Source organism: Rhagoletis pomonella, unplaced genomic scaffold (genome assembly GCF_013731165.1).
Source record: "Rhagoletis pomonella isolate Grant_MI unplaced genomic scaffold, Rhpom_1.0 Rhpom_scaffold_00002, whole genome shotgun sequence".
Classification (NCBI taxonomy): Eukaryota; Metazoa; Arthropoda; class Insecta; order Diptera; family Tephritidae; genus Rhagoletis; species Rhagoletis pomonella.
The window spans coordinates 95621732-95641779 of record NW_023458556.1 but is presented as its reverse complement, the minus strand read 5'-3'; the positions used below and the strand labels follow the sequence as shown (position 1 = coordinate 95641779).

The window sequence follows — 20048 nt, the reverse complement described above, 5'->3', positions numbered from 1 at the left end:
CAACAGTGGGAGCGCCGCAGCAAGTTAACTCTGGGGAGTGTTAACTTACATACATACCAGCGTACTACAGCAAGCTACTTACATTTCAAGTTACATACTTCAAAGCTTACTTGTATACACTGGGCTTGGTTCGAAACAATCAAGTAAAGTCTTGGTTTGCTTGTTGGATTTCAACTCATACTTGTACTTGATTTACTTCAAACATATCGAACTCACTATTTATTAGCGAAACAAAAACACACTAACACATAACAACACCCTTTCGTTGAAGAATGCTTGCTATATGAGTAAATTAGTGTGAACAATTCATGCGTAGTCAAGAATTTCCACGATTACATTTAAAGTCTAGCGAATTGCAAGCGAATGTACGTTGTCGTTGTTTTAAGTACATTTCTTGATAAATTTGAAGTGGAATTTTTGTAATATTTTCAGTCTTGTACAGAAATTTTAGTGAACGGACGTGCTGTGCGATAGTATTTTCAGCACAAACGGGCTTTTACAAGATATGCATTTGCATATTCAAATGCTACTTTTTTGTATGTCCCCGTATATTAAAATGTATCAGAAAAGTAGCATTTACATATAGGGATACATATCTTGTATGAATGCTTTAATACTGTTCCATTAATGCATTTTTGTATGTTTGAAAAATTAATACAGCCATATGCATACAGCGTAGTGCAAGTGTACTACGCATACGCTCTGAGAAACCACGCGTGTTAAATGGAAATGAAGGTTCATTTATACTGGCATGTATACACAGCAGCAAGCTCATGCCACCAACAGCGATGTCGTATGCATAAAATTTCTACTGGGTACATACATATGTATTTAGAAGTGCTGCTACTGTATTCAAACCTGTTCGATTCAAGCTACTAGCGTATTCATTTTCATTGAATCTATGAGTTGAATTAGCTTGTTTGAAACAAGTGTGAATCATACTTGGGCTTGTATTTTTTTCAAGTAGCTTGAAAACGTATATGAATCGGCTTGTGCAGTACACTGATGCATACATTCAACAAGCGTTGACAACAATTCGAGATAGAAAACTAACTCTAGGCGAGAGGTAACAGTTGCCTACCGTGTACACAGCTTGTAGAGTTCGTGGTGGAGAAAAGTTGAGATTTCTCTACTTTGGCTCTAGCTAGAGTGAATATCTCTACCGTGTAAACCTAATTGAGAGAGAAGATTTTTATTTCAGTAAAACTCTAGCGAGATTTCTTCTACCGTGTACACTTAGCTTATTGTACATGTATGAACTCTGTATGTATAGCATAACCAAACCAAACTCGAAAAACATCTTCCATACAAGGTCGTTGAAAACTTTTCGGGAGAACTTGCATAGTTTTTCCCATTTATGAGCGGCCGACTTTGGCAATGTTCGGACTTCTCATATTTGAGTGAGAAGAAATTTCTTTGCCGTTTTCTATAGATGCTTTCCATTTCCAGACAACCGGTCAGTTACGAGCATGAATTTTAATTTCGACCAAACTCAAATACATTGTTTGTTGGTCCAAATAATGAGACACGTATTTTTTCTTTTTGAAAGTGGAAGTCGATAATACGACTAAAAGATAGAGCGTCCTCGACTTGGTAATTCATGTTTTTTCGTTTTCCAATAAACACATGTTCATCCATTTTAGAAGTGCAAGACGAGTTGAAGCTCGAAGGTCATTTAGGGTTTGAAAACGGCGCTTCTGAGAAAAAAAATTTAACAAAAGATACGTATTTTTATCCTTAGAATCCGAAACTGTACTAAAAGTATGTACATATATATAATTTGAAAAAAAATGGACTTCGGCTCAGTTTAACCCACTTCGGTTGAAACCGGAAGTCGATAATACCACCAAAAGGTAGAGCGACATAATAGATATACCGCCCTATTCTATGTTTTCTTGATAAATTATTTGTAAAGAAATTTTATCAAAATTTTTGTCAAGTAAAAGCACCCATCGCATTCTGTGCCAATATTTATAAAATAAAAAACTCTACGATTTCCACAAGAGGGGAACTGATTTTCACATGAATGCAAATGATTTCATTGTCACATATGAATAACATGAATTTAAAAGCAAAAAAGCAAGGCGAATTTATATAAGGTGGTGTTACTAGCTCAGCTGATTTTGTGTATGTGTTTCGCCGCACGACTTCTGATAACAAATTGAAAAATTTTGTTTGAATTTCTACACACACTCTTACAGATTTTGACAGTTTATGCCGCCAAAGCAAAAACAAAATACATGTAAATTTTTGTTTTTGTACTCCTGCTATCACCTTATATTAATTCGCCTTGCAAAAAAGCTTTTGTCAGCCGTAGCCGAGTAGGTAGAGATGTCGGCTATAAATTCTGTGAAGAATTATATTTACAGAATTTATAATTTACATATGAAATTTCAACTTGTAAACGCTTGTCAATGGCATTTTCAATCTTGATAATTTATCCAGAAAATAGCTTTTGATTTCTGTGATAGAATTCCATTTCTTAATAAATAATAAAATATTTACAAATTATAAAATTTTTTTATTTATCAAGTGCACAGAATCGGGCTGAGTATTTCATTCGTGGTATTTCAAATATTTTTATACAGCCCTTAATAAAGACACCTATATACATATGTATGTATTTGCACAAGGAAGTTAAAATTCTGCACAGTAAAGAAAAAATAATAAGTTTTGCACTCATTCCATAAAAAGATTTTGCGTCCCAGCGCTGGGCAATGCTCACTTTCTTGAAATTTCGGCACATTGAAACGATTTTTTTTTATCAAAAAAATTGTGTTTTCTTTATTTTAATTTTTTTTACACAAAATGAGAATTTTGGAAATCGTTTAGCTTCTAGCTGTGTTTCATAGAATACCAGCTGAATACTATGAAACTTAAGATGATATTGTTATTATATAAATACCGTGTTGCAGACATAATATTTTGCTGGTATTGCTAGACACACATATGGTATTTGGTCGGTTCGTAGTAACAATATTTGATGTGTGTAACAGAATAGGTATTAGTGAGAAAAAATAACTTATCAAAATAATTTCGTTACGTTTCCGAGCTAAGGTAACGAAACAAAACTCAGTCGCTAACGTTAAAACCGAATAAATCGACGAACAGTTTTTGTTGTAAACCGTTGCCAGCTCACTGTTTACACCTAGCGCCTAAATGCATACTACAGCTGCACCGTTAACGATTGAATTTTATCTTCGTCAGACACCAAAATAAAATGGTTTTGATAATTACATAAACGATAAAAACCGAAACCGAAACGATTTTTTTTGGTAAACGTTAAAACTAACGTTACGATGCATACTTGCTGTACAATAATAATAATAATAATAATATATAAATATACATATAATAAGGCAGGACACAAAGGTCAGTTGAATGTGGAAAAAGGTAAGGACAAACGAGAAAGTTGGAAAATAAAGTTGATCCTTTTAATGAGTCTTCTAGTCGTGAGAAATGTTCATCAACAATAAGCAAGAAAACGACATATGATGTTATTCAGCTTTGTAAACGTTGCTTTCAGGAAGTTGGAAAGGGTAAAAAACACAGTTGCAGTAATGTCACAGGGAAGGTTATGCAAGTTGTTGAAAATCTCCCTGAAAAGCAGCGCGATAAAGTTTTAACTACACTATTAAAGAAAAAGACAAAAAATGTTGGCAACAATTTCAGAAATATCGAATTTAAGCTTGTACCAATGGTACAATGTCAACTATTCTTCCTAACAAAAAAAAAAAAAGTTCCCTGTGTTTCAGTCGAAAAATTCGATAATTTTAGAATAAATACTAGTGCATTAGCTAATCATATGAAAGAACTAACAAATTTTTTGAGGTGCAATGTTGGAAAAAAAATCTGTACCATCTTATTAATGAGAACATGTTTCTAAACAATCCCGAATATTGGAAAATATGTACGAAGAAAGTATAGACGAATTTGAATACGAAGGTACAATAGTAAAAAAAGAAAGAGGTTGTTGTCTATGCTGATGCTGAAGAAATCCTCGAATGTATGATCATTGCACGAAATCTTTATTAAAGTTATGGCTGACGGTGCACATAGGGATATTTGAACGATTTAGGCGGTCCTAAACCAATTTGACAAAATTTTGAAGGAAACTTAAAAAAAATAGTCACATTCGATAGAGAACATTCCAAATAACATTCACCAGTTCCCGTCACTTTTCTAACTTGAACAGCGAACGCTCACCGTTGACCGGAAACAGAATATTCTAACGCTGCTTTTAAATAAATTTTCGCTCTCTAGAAAGATCGTGACGGTTTTAAGTGAATATTTTGACTTCTGCATTGTATTCTTAAATAGTAGTGATGGATCCGCATACGGAAGGTAATACTGTATTTAAGTGTTACATTTTTTAATCGTTTTATTAAGCAAAAGTTAAATTTAAATGTAACGAAAATAGCGGGTTTCAACGAGTATTTTTTTTAATTTCTGTTGAATATTAGGGAATTTGTTGTATCCCCGAGAGAGATCGCGTTATTAGTCTTTGTTCAATTGAAAGCTTATAAATTTAGCTAATGTAGTTGGAAAAGATTGCCCACAGAAAAGGGCAGATAAGTGGTATTTCTTTACTTAGAAAATGTATTAAAGAAAAATCTAAAACTCAACTTATATATAGTAACACTACTTTAGATCAATTTTAACACTGAAATTGAACTTTTTAGATGAACCAGAATATGAATCCATTAAAAAAATATATAGTTTTCGAGATATAAGCAAAAGTCATGTTTTCTAGGATCTTTGGGTCCTGTTGCTAGAAATCTGCGGGAATGTAAGGCGAACCCAACTATGAGATGTATTTCAGAATAAACATTTGTTTTCCTTTGCATTGGTGTTATATAAGTGATGACTAAAGAAATAGTGTTGGGTATACAAGCGTTTAAATTTAGATAAATGTCATTTTAGATAAATCTACGATATTTCAGTACATATTGTATCCAAATTGTTGAAAATTGGTATGCGAAGTAAATTTTTGGAAAATGGGAGTGGCCCCGCGCACTTATAATGAAATTCTGTACCTCAGTTTCTGCTTAACCAATCCGTTCCAAACTCGGTATGAGCCTTTCTTAGGCTATATCTAACATATCTGCTAAAAACCCTTAAGATCGGTCGATAACCACGCCCACTTCGCATATAACGGTAATTTACAGAAACATGAAAACTGCGATAAATCAGTAACTACTGAAGCTAATTCACTCAAAATCGATTCTTGGAATAACCTCTAAGCACCGATTTATCAATTTGTACCAAACTCGGTGCACTTAATAACCTTGGTATGGAAAAGCAATACGTTGAAAATACGAAAACTCCGATATTTCAGTAATTGAGGACGCTAATTTACTCCAAGTTAATACTTACAACATTCTCTTAACAATAAATAAGACTATTATATTACTATTATTGTTACAAAAATAATAATACATACTTACCTTACCTATACTGGGATACATATTTGAATTATCTGGTTCCCTAAATTGAAGTTAATTTGATTTTTTACACCGGTGGCAACCCTGGGAGGTTGCTTAGAGATAAAGCCTTTTCAAACCCATTTCCATTGATACCCATATTGCAGCAATTCATTTAACTAATTGAACAAAAAATTTTAACAGGTGGTAGCTCTGTTAATGTTTTAACCTAGATATAAATTTTCTCCTCGCTGAGACGAACACGTAAATATGCGTGTTCCTACAATCGGACCACGGAAACATGGAGTCTTTCGATGTCAAATGTTAAGCAATTTTATTTTCTTTGTTTTTATGGAATAATTGGACGTCCTCCCCTTCTATTTACTTGATTTTAGACATAATTCTAGATGTCAAAACACGTATTTTCTAAACTTTTCGAGTTGAAATATTCATAAAAATAATTTTGGCCGCATAAATCGGCCAAATACCCCTATGTGCGGTGGCCAATATGCATGTCCATATTCCCAGAAGGCTTCCTTGATTCAGATGAAGATATCGAAATTGATGTGCCACTTAAGGATAGAACATTATCTTCCGAGTGGGAAGTGCTTCCAAAAATAGTAAAATACCTAGTGTACGGAGATTGATAATGAAACTTATGAGAATGTCAAACTATGATTAATGTCAACAATATTCCTTTCAAATTCATGTCAGACTTCAAACTCTTAATAACGGTAAATTGCCAACAAACTGCTACATCTACTTACTCTTGTCCTTACTGTTTTATTAAACTGTCGATCTGAGAATCCGTGCAAACTTAAGTAAGACGGATGTGACTATTGCAACCAGTTTAGAGCAACCTATGAGACTTAAAACGTACGGAGGTTTAAAAAGAGATAATGAAAAATTTTGCTCTATATGGAAAATAAAGAAATGTTCTAACAAATGCAATAGTACAATAAATCCCCCGCTTTTCAATAAAGAATACGACATTTATGTTCTACAAAAATGCGTTATTTCCCGAGTTGCAACTTTTACAAGGATTTGTGAACCATTTATTTTGGGATGGAATAGTTCCTCGTTTAGGTAGAGAAAAGGCCTTAATATGGGCAAACAAACTAAAAGTTATCCCGAAAAACTGTCCTTGCGATGTATTTCAAGGAAACGCTGGCCGGAAGCTTTTAAAAGAGTCGCATAAACTTCTAGATGAAGATATTTATGAAGGCATTGGAATTTTCCATTAAGTACCATTTGTAACAGCAATTCAAGGCTGTGAACAAAGTAGATACTTGCTGTTTTTCTTCTTCAAAAATGCATGATGATGTAGATACTTGTTTGACTGAGTTAGAAATGCTTTTCAGAGCTTAAAAATTACAGTGACATTGAAAATCCTTGTGCTCTTGACACATTTAAAAGATTCCTTGATCTTACTAATAACCACGGAACGGATTTTATGGAAATTGCCGTTTTTTCTGCTAAAGAGATAGAGTATATTCGATTAAGAATGTCCACGATTTAGCTTTCCCTGATTCCATATATACACATTTGATGTTGCCTTTTTTGCCTTTTTTTTTTTGCCTTTTTTAAGATATTTGCCTTTTCTACCTTTAAAAAAGTGATTATAGCATTTACAATTTTTTTTTAAGATTAAAAAATATACAGATGCCCATGCGGCTTATAGAAGCGCAGGGACCTCTTGCCAAATTGGTGTTGGAAAAATTCAAAGCCGTTTTCTCAGCTCACGTAGGCTTGGAGATAATAAGGGGTGTGGATAAAATTGTAAAGGGCGAGGAAGGCGCCCTTATTCCTGATAATATGAACGTTTCAAACGTTCCATATTTAAATTGGGCTCCACTTGTATCAACTTACGTCGAGCACACATTTAGTACATTCAAGGCTTTTCTTCGCGAAAATCGAATGAAAATGCTGCCAGAAAACTTCAAAATGCATCTTGTGGTTCAATGTTACTACAACTATTCGGATTAAAGTTTTATGAGTTAGAAACTCGAAAGGATAAAATAGTCAAAGATTCAAAGTACAAATTTTTCATATAATGAAACTAGTTCATAGTTTTTCTCTTTTTAATTGTAATATAAACATTTGGTCGGCCGCTGTGGTATAGTGGTAAGCAGTGCGCGCTTCCACCCCGCAGCACCCGGGTTCAAACCCTGGTCAAAGCAACATCGCAAAAAATATACAAAAAAGGTTTTTTCTTAACAAATTAAAAGTAAAAATTACGGTTTAGATTTTGAATACCAACATTTCATTATGATATTTACAATAATCGTCCCTCGGCAGGCAATGGCAAACCTCCGAGTGTATTTCTGCCATGAAAAACAGCTTCTCATAAAAATACAATCGCCATTCGGAGTCGGCGTAAAACTGTAGGTCCCTCCGCTTTGTGTGACAACATCAAGGCGCACGCCACAAATCGGAGGAGAAGCTCGACCAAACACTAACATTTGTGTAAGCGCCAATCTATTATTATTTTTAGTTTTTTCGAAAATCGATCAGATAGGATTTCAAGAAAGGCAGTTTTTAGATCTAAGAATATTTATCTAAAAACTGATGAACAAACTTTTTGGATCCATTTTAATCGAACCTATGCATGCTTGAGGATCCCTGTGCTACCCTGATATTTAAGTTTCATATGAATCTAAAGTACATACCGTCCCCTCAATATAACAATAGCGTATAATTTTTTTTGGGTTTTGAGAAAATCGAGTTTAAAGTTTTTGTCAAATCAGATGTCTATTAAAACCTCAATATCGCGGTAAATAAAAATTCTTCATAGTGGATTTTTCGATGAATACATTATACCGTTTCTTGTCTTTAAATTTGCCAAGTTTTTTTATTCTACGCATCCTTTAAGACCATAATTATGTTATTCAAAGCGCAAGTCCTCCATATAGGCCATTTTATTTTTTAAGGAATTCGTATGATGTATCTGATACACTATTTTATTTTGTATGGTATACGCTGTTTTATTCAATAATTTTACGGTATTTTTATTAAAATATTTGATCTCAAAAATATCAATTTGTAACATTATAAAACAGTAATTAATTCATAGTTTTGTTAATTCAGTAGCATTTATTCATTACTTTCCAATTTGGGTTATTATAAACAAAAAATTATGACAAATGAAGGTATACATTGCGTAAATCAAAAATAACTAGAAATTCATTCGTCTTCATTCTCTCCTTCTGCTACATCTGGCTCATCTAAACAATTTCGCTTCTTTCCACCTCGTAAGTTAAAAAAAAAATGACTGCGAGGCACGAGGAATTACACTGTTTTTGCACAAATTTTGAAGATCATGCAGCTTTCGATTACAAATTGGCAGCTCTTTATTGTATTTGCCAGTAAACGAAAAGTTGAACACCTCTTTTGTTTTTCGCGTTCCTCCAATATCAATTACTTTCAAGTCTCCATCCCATTCCTCCTTGTATAATAATTGTTTTCGCTGAATTTTGTTCACTTGGAGTAATTTAACATTAAGCCAATTTACCGAGTCATTTTTTATATTTTTCTTAAGGCTATGGCCTAACCTCGAAAACATGGCTTTGAGATCAATCATATCACTGTATTGAAGCCTCTCTACAGCGTATGGGTTTTTCCGTCTTGCCAGTCTCATTATAGTTGGCCATTCTTCCGGCGAATAAACGCATATACTCCTCTTCGCACGTTCTATTGCAGAGTGCATCGAATCTGCCTCCATTTGTGTGTGTCCGCTTTGGAGGTACTTAATTGTTATCGAATTAAGCTTCAAGGTATTGTTGATATAAATCAATAGTGTAGCAATGAACCTGTTTCTGTTTTGTCCCCCGCAGCAGTCTGAGTAGAGAATAACATCGGTTACCGATTCGTCTAACGAGTTCATCATTTTCCATATTGTGGTCCCAATTTCGTCCGATCCTCGTTGACCCTGATTTTCATCCCATAGAAAACAGTAACCTTCTCCACTGGCAATGTCGTAAAATGTGTTATTATACGTGGCGAACTTTCGACTGTAATACATCGTGCTTACGTTGCTACAAGGAGTCGTTAACACTGACTGGAGGTCAAAAGTAAACACTTTTAAATTACTGTTACTTTTAGCTGATTCCTTGTCAGTTTGCTTGTTAGTTCTTGCCTTTGTCTTATTTAAGATGTGTTCATCATAGGATTTCTGAATGGAGTCTTTGTCCTCAGCGTTTTTGTACCTCTCGCATGTTAAGCAGGTGTCCTTTTTTGGACGGTGGAAAGAATAATTATAATTCATGCAAAATATCCGGCGATAAACGTTTTCTTTAATGATAGCGTCCGGGTGGAGTTCTTTGAATAAATCGTACATTTTTGATATTGTTAAGCCGGAGGCAAGATAAAGTCGTTGACTTTTTGCTCGAGTGTAATGGCTTTCGACGGCTGGAAATGACTCGATGTGCTGTTTGATAAGCGCAACTGTCTCTTCGTCTAATTTTCTCTGGTGGCCATGTTGACCCCTCTTATCAGTAAATTCATTTTGGCACATCTTCTTGGCTAACACAGATATTGCGCCGTCTGACAAGTTCAAAGTATTTAAAAAAAACTTCTTGCATACCTGTTTGGCTTTGAGAGTATAATTAAATGTGTTCGCCCGCCGTGATCCAATTGTCAACGGCCTTTTGCACTTCTCAATTTTCACGCAATTAGCCAGGAACAGTCGCTGCCTCGAATAGTCGCCTAAATTCCAATATTCTGCATTGATCTCTGTGCGCTCTTCTTCTGAGAAGTTTTCTGTGCAATTATGGCGGCACTTACAGTCAATGGGTTTCGGAACACGTTCTTCAACTCTTTTGCCACTCTTAGTGACATACGGGTTCCCTTTGTTGTGATGATACTTCCTTTTTTCTGCACCCATTTATGACTTTCAATCTATTGATCGGAAATATTTCAGAGTTAGACGTGGCTGGACCCAAACAATATTTCTCAAAAGCTGTTTGCTGTACTCACCTTTCTCTTTCGCATAAGTATATTTCTACCATTTTCATTCTTGTTATTGATATAAGTATCACCACAGTCTGCGATTTCTTTTAAAACTACATCTGCTGTCTTTATCACTGAATTATCTAATTCATCTGCCAAAGCCAGTGCATCATCATCCGAATCGGGGACATACTCGTCCGACGATCCTGCAGAGAAGTCTGTACCATTCTCATCATCTGTTTGAGGTATCTCTATGTCCGGCAATCCCACAGCGAAATCAAACTCATCAGTCTTTGGAGCAATTTCCACAACGACTGGTGGTTTCGTGTCACAGCCTGTTGATATTTACCTTACTTACTTCACTTACATTATATAATAGACGATACTCACTCAGATGTTTAAAATCCATATTTTTAATGAACAAACTTTCTCTGCGAAATGAATTTGCAAGCTGAAATTTCAAATGACTACAATATTTCCTTGGCATTCATGTAGTCAAAACAACGTAAAAATCGCATAGGCTACTACTCTTGTAAATTTCTGATAAAACTTTCGAATTTGTATTGAAAATAAAACAGCTTATGTGGGGTATAGAAATGGTCGGAATAAAACTATTTCTCAAACAATAGTGTATATTATTATAAGCTATTTTATGAGTTAAAGTTTTGATAAATTGTATTTATTTCTACAGGCTAAAATGGAGTATAATGCGCATACACTATTATTCTTTTAACAACTTTGCAGTGGCAATTTCAAGTAAAATAGCGCATATGAGCTTATACACTTATTGAAGGAAATTTTTGAACAAGAAATTATACACCATTTTTTCCAATGACATTTTGACCCACTTTGTGGAAGTAGAATTTGACGAAATTTTGACCAGACATAGAATCAATGATGGAGATTCTAAATATGCAATAAAAAATAATGGCGTATGAGCACATACGCTATTGTTATATTGAGGGGACGATACATATGTATAATATATTTTTTATGAACAAATATTAAAAATAAGCTTACTTCTCTTATAGGCAATTATCTCCAAAATGTCAAATGTTATTTTTTTCCGCTACTTATGATAAAGAAGTTATGAATTTCGCTCAGCATATTGTGCCGGATCCAACAATTATAAGGTAGGTATAAATATGCAATATATATATATATTTGCGTTGATTTTAAATTTGTTCCAGACTTATGCGTGAGCAGGAATCACTTGAAAATATCAAACAATATTACGTTAGATGTATGAATGAGGAGGATAAATACAATGCTATACAAAATATTTACGCCGGAATAACAATTGGACAAGCTATAATATTTTGCCATGTATGTACGTCATAATTAATTGTATTACGAGTATACAATAAATTTTATTTAGACACGCAAAACCGCAGGATGGCTAGCTGGCAAGATGTCATCCGATGGCCATTCGGTTGCTGTACTCTCTGGAGATTTGACTGTGGAGCAACGACTTGCTGTTTTGGATCGATTCCGAGCTGGTCTTGAAAAAGTGCTCATTACAACAAACGTACTTTCTAGAGGTAAGAAATAAATGCATACATATTCAGCGATCTAATATTTTGCTTAGTAATTGACCAATGATATTCTCCGATTTGTGGTGTGCATCTTAAACATAGAGACATACACAGTATTAAGCTGTCTCCGAAGGGCTAATGGCTTCAATGGTAGTATTATCATTTACATAATGTGGGACTAGGCATTGGACCTGGATCCCCCCAGTGATAGTACGATTTAACATAGTTTGACTTATAGCTCAGTTATGCATACTTGGTACTGTACAGAATGACAATTTTACGTAGAAATCAAATACCAACAGACTTCTACATATGTAATGCTGGCTTTTAGCCCAGTTATGCATACTTAGCTTTGCATGAGAGTTGTCACATAAGAATATGTTAAACAGGTTTTGTGTGTAGGCGGTTACCCAACGCATAGCACTTAACATGTAGAATTCTGTTGGGTTTTGATTTTTACGTAAAAATTGTATAGCAGTGCAAGTATGCATAACTGGGCTATTTGGGTAACCGCTTACACGCAGAGCTCATTTAACAGATTCCTTATGTGACAACTCTCATGTAATGCCAAGTATGCATAGCTTTAGAATTGGTTTATAATAGGGGTATTCATCTAAACGTGTATACTAACGAAACGTATAAATTAAAGAGTTACGTGGGAAGCAAATATCAATCAAATATGTATTATTCTAAACAAGCAAATCCTCGGATCTGATGATATTTTCGGAATTTTTTTTTAAATTTATGTACCTTGTGTAAACGACTTCTCATACAAATTGTGATAGCTTACGAGGCTGTATATGAGGCATTATTTTGTAAGTCGGACTGATTTGGTAAAAAAGGATGTGATGTCTCCGATTCGCTTAAATTTTTGTATGGATCCTATACGTGAAATAAGTTAACATGCATTCGAGGATCTTTTTCTTTCTTTTCTTTGGAGATATGATCTGCCAAGTTAAGATTTTTTCGTGATTCTGACTATTCATGTACTTCTTCAAATCGATATGTCTCCGGTTCTGCTCATCGAAGGGACTTCATCTTAACGTCGTTTTAAAGTAAAAGAAACGAGCTCAATATTTCTACATACATACATACATATAAGATAATCATTATTGTCCTAGAGCTATCTTAGCTATGAACAGTTGAACTTTTTGAAGTTGATTTAATTAGTGAAGGCCAGTAATGGGTCGATTACGGATAGCAACGTAACTGAAGAGAAAATGTGTGTTATCGATAATCGAAATTTGACAGTACGGCAACCAGCAAGTGGCTGTAAACAAGCTGTGCTAGTAAAATGAAATTATTAAAATAAAGAGTTTTAAATAAAAGTCTGCAATAATGCTAAGTTCAGTGTCCTATTCTTCGAAGAGGGAAAGCAGCGCATGAACGCGGCCTCAATCGGGCCGCAACGCAAAACATATTTAATTTACCTATTCCTCACATTTTATTCAGTAAATGAACTCCATCTTAATCTAGAATAATAGTGTATAGTGTATGCATACATATGTACTTATGCAGTCGGTGTGCTTGAATTTAAAAAAAAAAAACATCACTAAATAACGCACCAAGCAATGAATTCCAATTATTTTAGCTTTTTGATTTTCCAAATACACTAAATTCAGTGCAAAATGCACGACGTTGGCAACAGTGAGCTGAGCACATCCATGCTCAAACAGTGATGCCGGCCCAAGTATTTCATTTCATTTCTTTATTAAGTCTACGGTTACAAACCTTACAGACTAGAGGTACAACATCAACTTAAAAATAAAGCTTACAAACGAAATTACATCATTAGAGATAATTGGATTCAAGCTTTGATCAAAATAAGGATCTAGGAAGAGCGAAATCTAAATCGAGGCTACTAAATATACTATTTACCTCAGTTAGGAGCCTTACCCTTATAATAGGAGCGAATTTTAAGTAATTAGATTTGGCAGTTTTCACATGACACGGGTAACGAAAGCGGAGTGCTCGATGGGGAACGTTAAAACATATCTGCTCAAGCAGATCAGAACAATTAATTACGCCACAGATTATGTCGTAAATGAACATTAGCGAATGTATAATGCGGCGAGAAGCAAGAGATTTCATATTTATTAACATACATCGGGCCCCATAAGACGGAAGAAGCTCACTAAAACCAAGAGGTTGCAGAGCAAAGCGGACAAAACTACGTTGGACTCTTTCAATTCTTTGGGAGTGAGTGGAATAAATTGGATTCCAACGCGCACAGACGCGTAATCCAATTTTGATCTAACTAGAGAATTATAAATGGATTCCCTTGTTTAAGGATATCTAAAGTCTCTCGCATAGCGACGCAGAAAAGACAAGTTAGAATAGGCCTTAGGAATGATAAAACTTATGTGGTTGACAAAGGAAAATCCTGAATCAAAAACCACGCCAAGATCCACAAATTCATTTACAACAGATGAGAAAACGTTAGAAAGGGTATAGTTGAGGTAATAGGATTTAGAATTTTAACAAAAGTCATGTGAAAACATTTATTAATATTGAGCGATAATTTATTTGTGAGACTCCAGTCAGTTAGATTATTTAAGTCAAAGCAAAAGTGAAATACCCGACAAGTAGGTAACACTTCTGAAAATTTTAAAATCGTCTGCATAGAGTAGAAACCTCGAATGGTTAAAGCAGCTCCCAATATCATTTATAAAGAAAACAAACAATAGCGGTCCTACGATACTGCCCTGAGGGACACCGGAGGTGGCTACGAAAGGATGTGATTTAATATTATCAATTTCTATATATGTGATTCTGTTCGAGAGATATAACCTTAACCAGGAAAGAAAAGTTGAATGGAAACCAATTGAGTAAATCCACTATGTATATTTTTATTTTAAAGGAAAAGTTCTAATTGGTGAAGGTATTGATTTTTGGTTCTTACATAGAACCAGTGTTGCCGTTTTAGCCCTTTGGTGGCTAGATTTAGCTACCACATACTTTTTCTGGCCACATAAATTTAAAATTGTCCCTATCCCTTTTTTTTAGCCCTTTGGAGAATTTATTCATACTTGGCATGAAAAAATTGTATATGCTTTGATCTCATTTGTTTTTCAATTATGTAAGAGATGTATTTTTAAACTAAGAAAGACTGATATACAGATGTATATACATATATGTATTGTATGTTCCTTACGTTTTTATACATACATACTGTAAAAGTGTTAGGGCTGTTAACTTATCTATTAACGATTTAACTATAGTTTAAAATAGATAAGTTTACGGCCCTTAGGGCCAGTTTTTCAGTGCCAGTTTAAACTCAGATTAAGGAAACTGAGTTAATTTGCGCTCGCTAATTGAACAGCTGGCTGACATTTGATTGGCTGATCTGAGTTTAAACTAGCCAGATCGGATGTTTAAACTTAGTGTAAACCACGGCCGTGCACTGAAAAACTGGCCCTTAATATGGTTAATTTGTTAAATGGCCTATCAAGGCGATTGACCGTGTATGTTCTTGTGGTGTGATTGTACCAGCTGCTAGTGCGACTTAAAAAACTATTTGAAAATTTGATGATTGTCGTGAGTGGTGAAATTAGCTAAATTTTCTAAGTAAAAAATATTTTGGCGGAAATTTATTGCACTATATGAGTCAAGGCCGTGTTTGTGGAATATTAAGTTCACGATATTGCAGTTTTGAATTAAAATAAAAAACAATGTTTAACAAAATGGTAGAAAAATTATGAATTTTCGGCTCTTAATTATTTCGATCTTTTCTCGCCCTCAGCTGTAACGAAATAAATATTGTACCAGCATGCTGGTAAGTTATATGCTTGGAGCCTGATGGTACAATCACTTGATAGAGCCAGCATGCTGGTTAGGCTGGGTCGATTTTGTATGGGGAAAATAAAAGGCATTTGACCTTATTGTAATAGTAATATTATGATGTCTTAGGTCTAAGCCAATTGTTATTGGCCACGAAAGATTAATTTAAAACTTATCTTTAGCCCGCGCAATTGAATCAAAGTGTATGAAATTTTAAAATTTAACTTTGGCTTGTAATATCTATGGTATGCGTTAATTGTTATAAATAGGACGATATATCAAATTAAGGGTTATTAAATTTAGTATCTCACGTTCAGTTATAATTTTTCAATAAGTCTACACGTTTTTAAGGTATTAAGATAAAACTCACAAAAACTATAATTTTCCTTTATGAATTTTCAATTCTTCATTGCTTCAGCAGCCAAGTGAAAAATTCAAAAAAGTGAGACGAGATATATTTCAAACGTTCTAATGTTTTCGGATGTTTATATAATATTAAGTGGGCCATGGGCCGATTTGGTCAGTTTTCAAGATTGTGGTGAATGAAGTCAAACATGTATTGTCAAAGATTACGAATCGTTTGATAATTTAATAGTAGTTTCAAGAATAGAAGTATTTATATACATTAACATAATACAATTAGGGTGAGAAACGCCCATTTTAAGTCCATTTATGCAGTCTTGAAAATTGTTCGCGGTCTCTAATTCTGCCGTTATATGAAAGTAGGGGACGTGCAATAAGTGTTTAGATATACATAAATATTTTAGTTAATTCCATGATGTGAAAAAGTGACTGTAGGTAAATGCAATAGTATTTAACATATCCTGGGAAATCCTTTTGAGGACTCTCCAATTGGACGATATTGCTTTGCATTTAGCTTGAACGAAAAAAGTCACTCCCTGACACCCTTTTCCGTAATCCGGCTCTTTCATTTAAAAGTTATTTATACAATTTAAGAGAATTTTTTTTAGAAAAAAGCTAGAGATCCACTTAAATTTTTCCATATAACTTTGGTAAATGTTACTCGATCGGTACTTAATAATTACCAAATTGAAGGCGTGACTTAATGCTACCGATTTTTGATAATAATATGATTAAAATCGCTCAGATTATAAACAAATTATTTTAAAACAAAAAAAAATTTGAACAAAGTTTTTTGTTATTTTCTTATATTTGCAATTTTTATATTGTATGCATGAATATAAGTAAACCAATTAGTGTTTCTAGAGGTTGTGCCTGTTCAGTGTTTCCAGACCCATTTGCATAAACAAAATTTTTCCACGATGTTGGAAAATAATGGCTTTTCTATTAGAGTTACCGAAATTGTCCCTATATTTGCAAAAATTCGCAAACTATAGCTAATATTAAAAAAAGATTAGAATATTTGGAACCAGCGACATGGCAGCACTCCAGCAATATTAAAGCTGTTCTTTACATCTTTTGAGTATAATCTAGTGCAATTATCAAGAGAACAATTCAAATTTTATTGAAAACAGATAATCTTGAGATTAACGATAAGCTAAAGGGCTGCGAGAAATGAAATTTGACTTTATCTTTTGCTTAAACGGATTCATTAGCTAATAATATGCACCAAACCATTTTGCCGATCCCAGAATTTTTAACAAGAATTGGTCTTATTCGACTAGTGTGCTGTGGGTTACTTTGCGGTCGATGCGCGGGCTCTTACAACTAAAATAAAATACTAATATTTTGCAGGCTTGTTGTTGACTTCATGATACAATATATTTTCACTATTACCAAGGGATCTGAGAAAAATTAGATTTTCGACCCGCCCTAATGCTGGTGTCGTATATTTCCCTTTTTATACAAAAAGGTTTTGGTTGGATAAAATATTAGCTTTTTTCCAGAGTTCATTTGTTTTTCTATACCATTACTTATTGAAAATGTATACTTATAAATTAGCGTGGGCCGAAAATCCGCTTTTGTAGAATTTTGATTGGTAATAGCAAAAATATGGTTCATTATGCTCTAAAAAATATCTGTGTGAAATGTGAAAGTTTTTGGTAAATATCCTAGGCTCGCCCAAGTCCTTCAAAGTTTAAGTTCTAAAAAAAAAGTGTTTCTTAGCTAACTTCGATTCTCTACAAAAAAGGTCCATATACCTAATTATGTAGGACTAATACTTTAGAAGATTATTGCAATTTTGGTAAAAAAAAATGTATTACTTAATTTATTTATTAATTTTTATTTTTTGGGCATATTGAACTTTGATGGACCTGGGCGAGCCTAAGATATTGACCAAAAATTGTCATATTTCACACAGATTGTTTTTAGAGCATAGTGAACCATATTTTTGCTATTACCAATCAATATTCTAAAAAAGCGGATTTTCGGCCCACGCTATTATAGATGTATTTGTAAGTAAACAATTTTAGCTACCACTTTTAGGCACAACGACTTTTTTTAGCCCTTTTTTTTGAAGGAATTTGGCTACCACTAAAAATGATTCGCGGCAACGTGCTGTATGCTGTTGCTGTATGATGTTGCGTTTCATAGCAACGAAGACCAGTGTTGCCACTTCGGCCTTTTTCAGTCTAAATTTAGCTTTTTTTGAATGCATTTAGCCTCAAAATAAGTGATTTAGCTTTTAGCTTTTTTTAAGCTTTTTCTTAATTTCATTTGGCCTTTTCTAGCCTTTTTTATTTTTTCTTACTAAAGTTCTTTATTGAATCGATATTTAGAAAATAATATTTATATCGTAAAAAAATGTGTTATGGTAACTCTAAAAATAGTAATAAATAAATAAAATATCAGAGAAAAATTTGTTTATGGTAACTCTGAAAATAGTAAGCACAAAAAAGTTATCGACATGGTAAAGCGCAAACCGGTTTGCGTATCACTATTATTTGGTACTTTTTAACTGAGTGGCGTCGGAAAAGAGCTGTGCTTTTTGCTACGAATTTTTTAATTTTAACCTCAACCAATGGATAGGTAAATTTCGGTAGATCTCAAATTGTATTGTCTCTTTTAATGTTTTTATGCTAAAGATATTTGACGAAGCGATCGGTTGAAGAAATTTCGCATGGAAGTAGCGCCAGTGATTCTATTTGTGAAATACATTCAAAAGTGACAAGGTATAGTATATGTGTATGGGGATTTTTGATTTATATACATATGAGTGCAGTTTGTGTTTTAGAAAATATAAACAAAAACCGCGAAAAGAATGGTTTCTGGATAGCTTATAGTTTATATTTTGAAGTTTGTCTACTTTATAAAATTGAAATTTTCAGAGCAACTACAACGCTAAAAGTAAATCCTTTTAATTTTCGTATCATCAAAAATGATTTTTTGTTCTTAGCTTTTTTTTTAGCTCGAAAAAAAAATAATTGCCTTTTTTAGCCTTTTTTGGAGACAATCTAGCTTTTTTCTTCAAAAAATTCTGGCAACACTGACGAAGACGCTGTCGGGTGTTGCTATAACTTGTGTTGACGCGCTTTGTTGTGTGGCTGGCTGTTTTGGCTTGTGTTGTTGTGGCTTACTGCATTGCTGGTTGCTTTGATGGCGGGTATTTGTGTGGGCTAAATTCTTCAGGGATATTTGGTTCTCACAAATTCTAATAAAATTTTCTGAAGAAACCATTGGCCTTAAATTAATTTGGAGTTTGCCAAATTTTGAGAATAGGTTTCGAAGAAATGTCAAAATTTTCACTGTTGGGCCCTCCGGTGGAAGTTTTAAGCTAAGTTTAAAGTTAAGTTTAAATATTGCTCTATAATTATTACTGAACAATGGAAAAGTTGTTTTCGTCTCGCGGGACGATTATTTCAAGACGAATATTATTTACGTCTTCTCATAATAATTATATGGCGTTTTATTTTGTTTCGTCTTTCGGGACGTTTATTCCAAGACGAATATTATTTACGTCTTCTTACAATAATTATAAGGGCTTTTTATTTTTTTTCGTCTCTCGGGACGTTTATTTCAAGACGTATATTATTTACGTCTACTCATAATAATTATATGGGCTTTTTATTTTTTTTCGTCTCTCGGGACCTTTATTTCAAGACGAATATTATTTACGTCTTCTCATAATAATTATATCGACTTTTTTATTTTTTTCGACTCTCGGGACGTTTATTTCAAGACGAATATTATTTACGTCTTCTCATAATAATTATATGGGTTTTTTTATTTTTTTCGTCTCTCGGGACTTTTATTTCAAGACGAATATTGTTTACGTCTTCTTAGAATAATTATATGGGCTTTTTATGTTTTTTCGTCTCTCTTGACGTTTATTTCAAGACGAATATTATTTACGTCTTCTTGTAATAATTATATGGGCTTTTTATTTTTTTTCGTCTCGGGACGTTTATTTCAAGACGAATATTATTTACGTCTTCTCATA

General features: G+C 33.7%; 1 protein-coding gene across 1 annotated transcript in view; it reads left to right on the top strand.

Moving 5' to 3' along the window:
- Positions 1–20048, top strand: part of LOC118734214 (DEAD-box helicase Dbp80) — a 410640-nt gene that overhangs the window by 316471 nt on the left and 74121 nt on the right. Inside the window, exons 7-9 of the mRNA XM_036463935.1 lie at positions 11402–11503; positions 11561–11696; positions 11749–11911. Coding sequence (XP_036319828.1) covers positions 11402–11503; positions 11561–11696; positions 11749–11911 — 401 coding nt within the window. The remainder of the gene's footprint in view (positions 1–11401; positions 11504–11560; positions 11697–11748; positions 11912–20048) is intronic.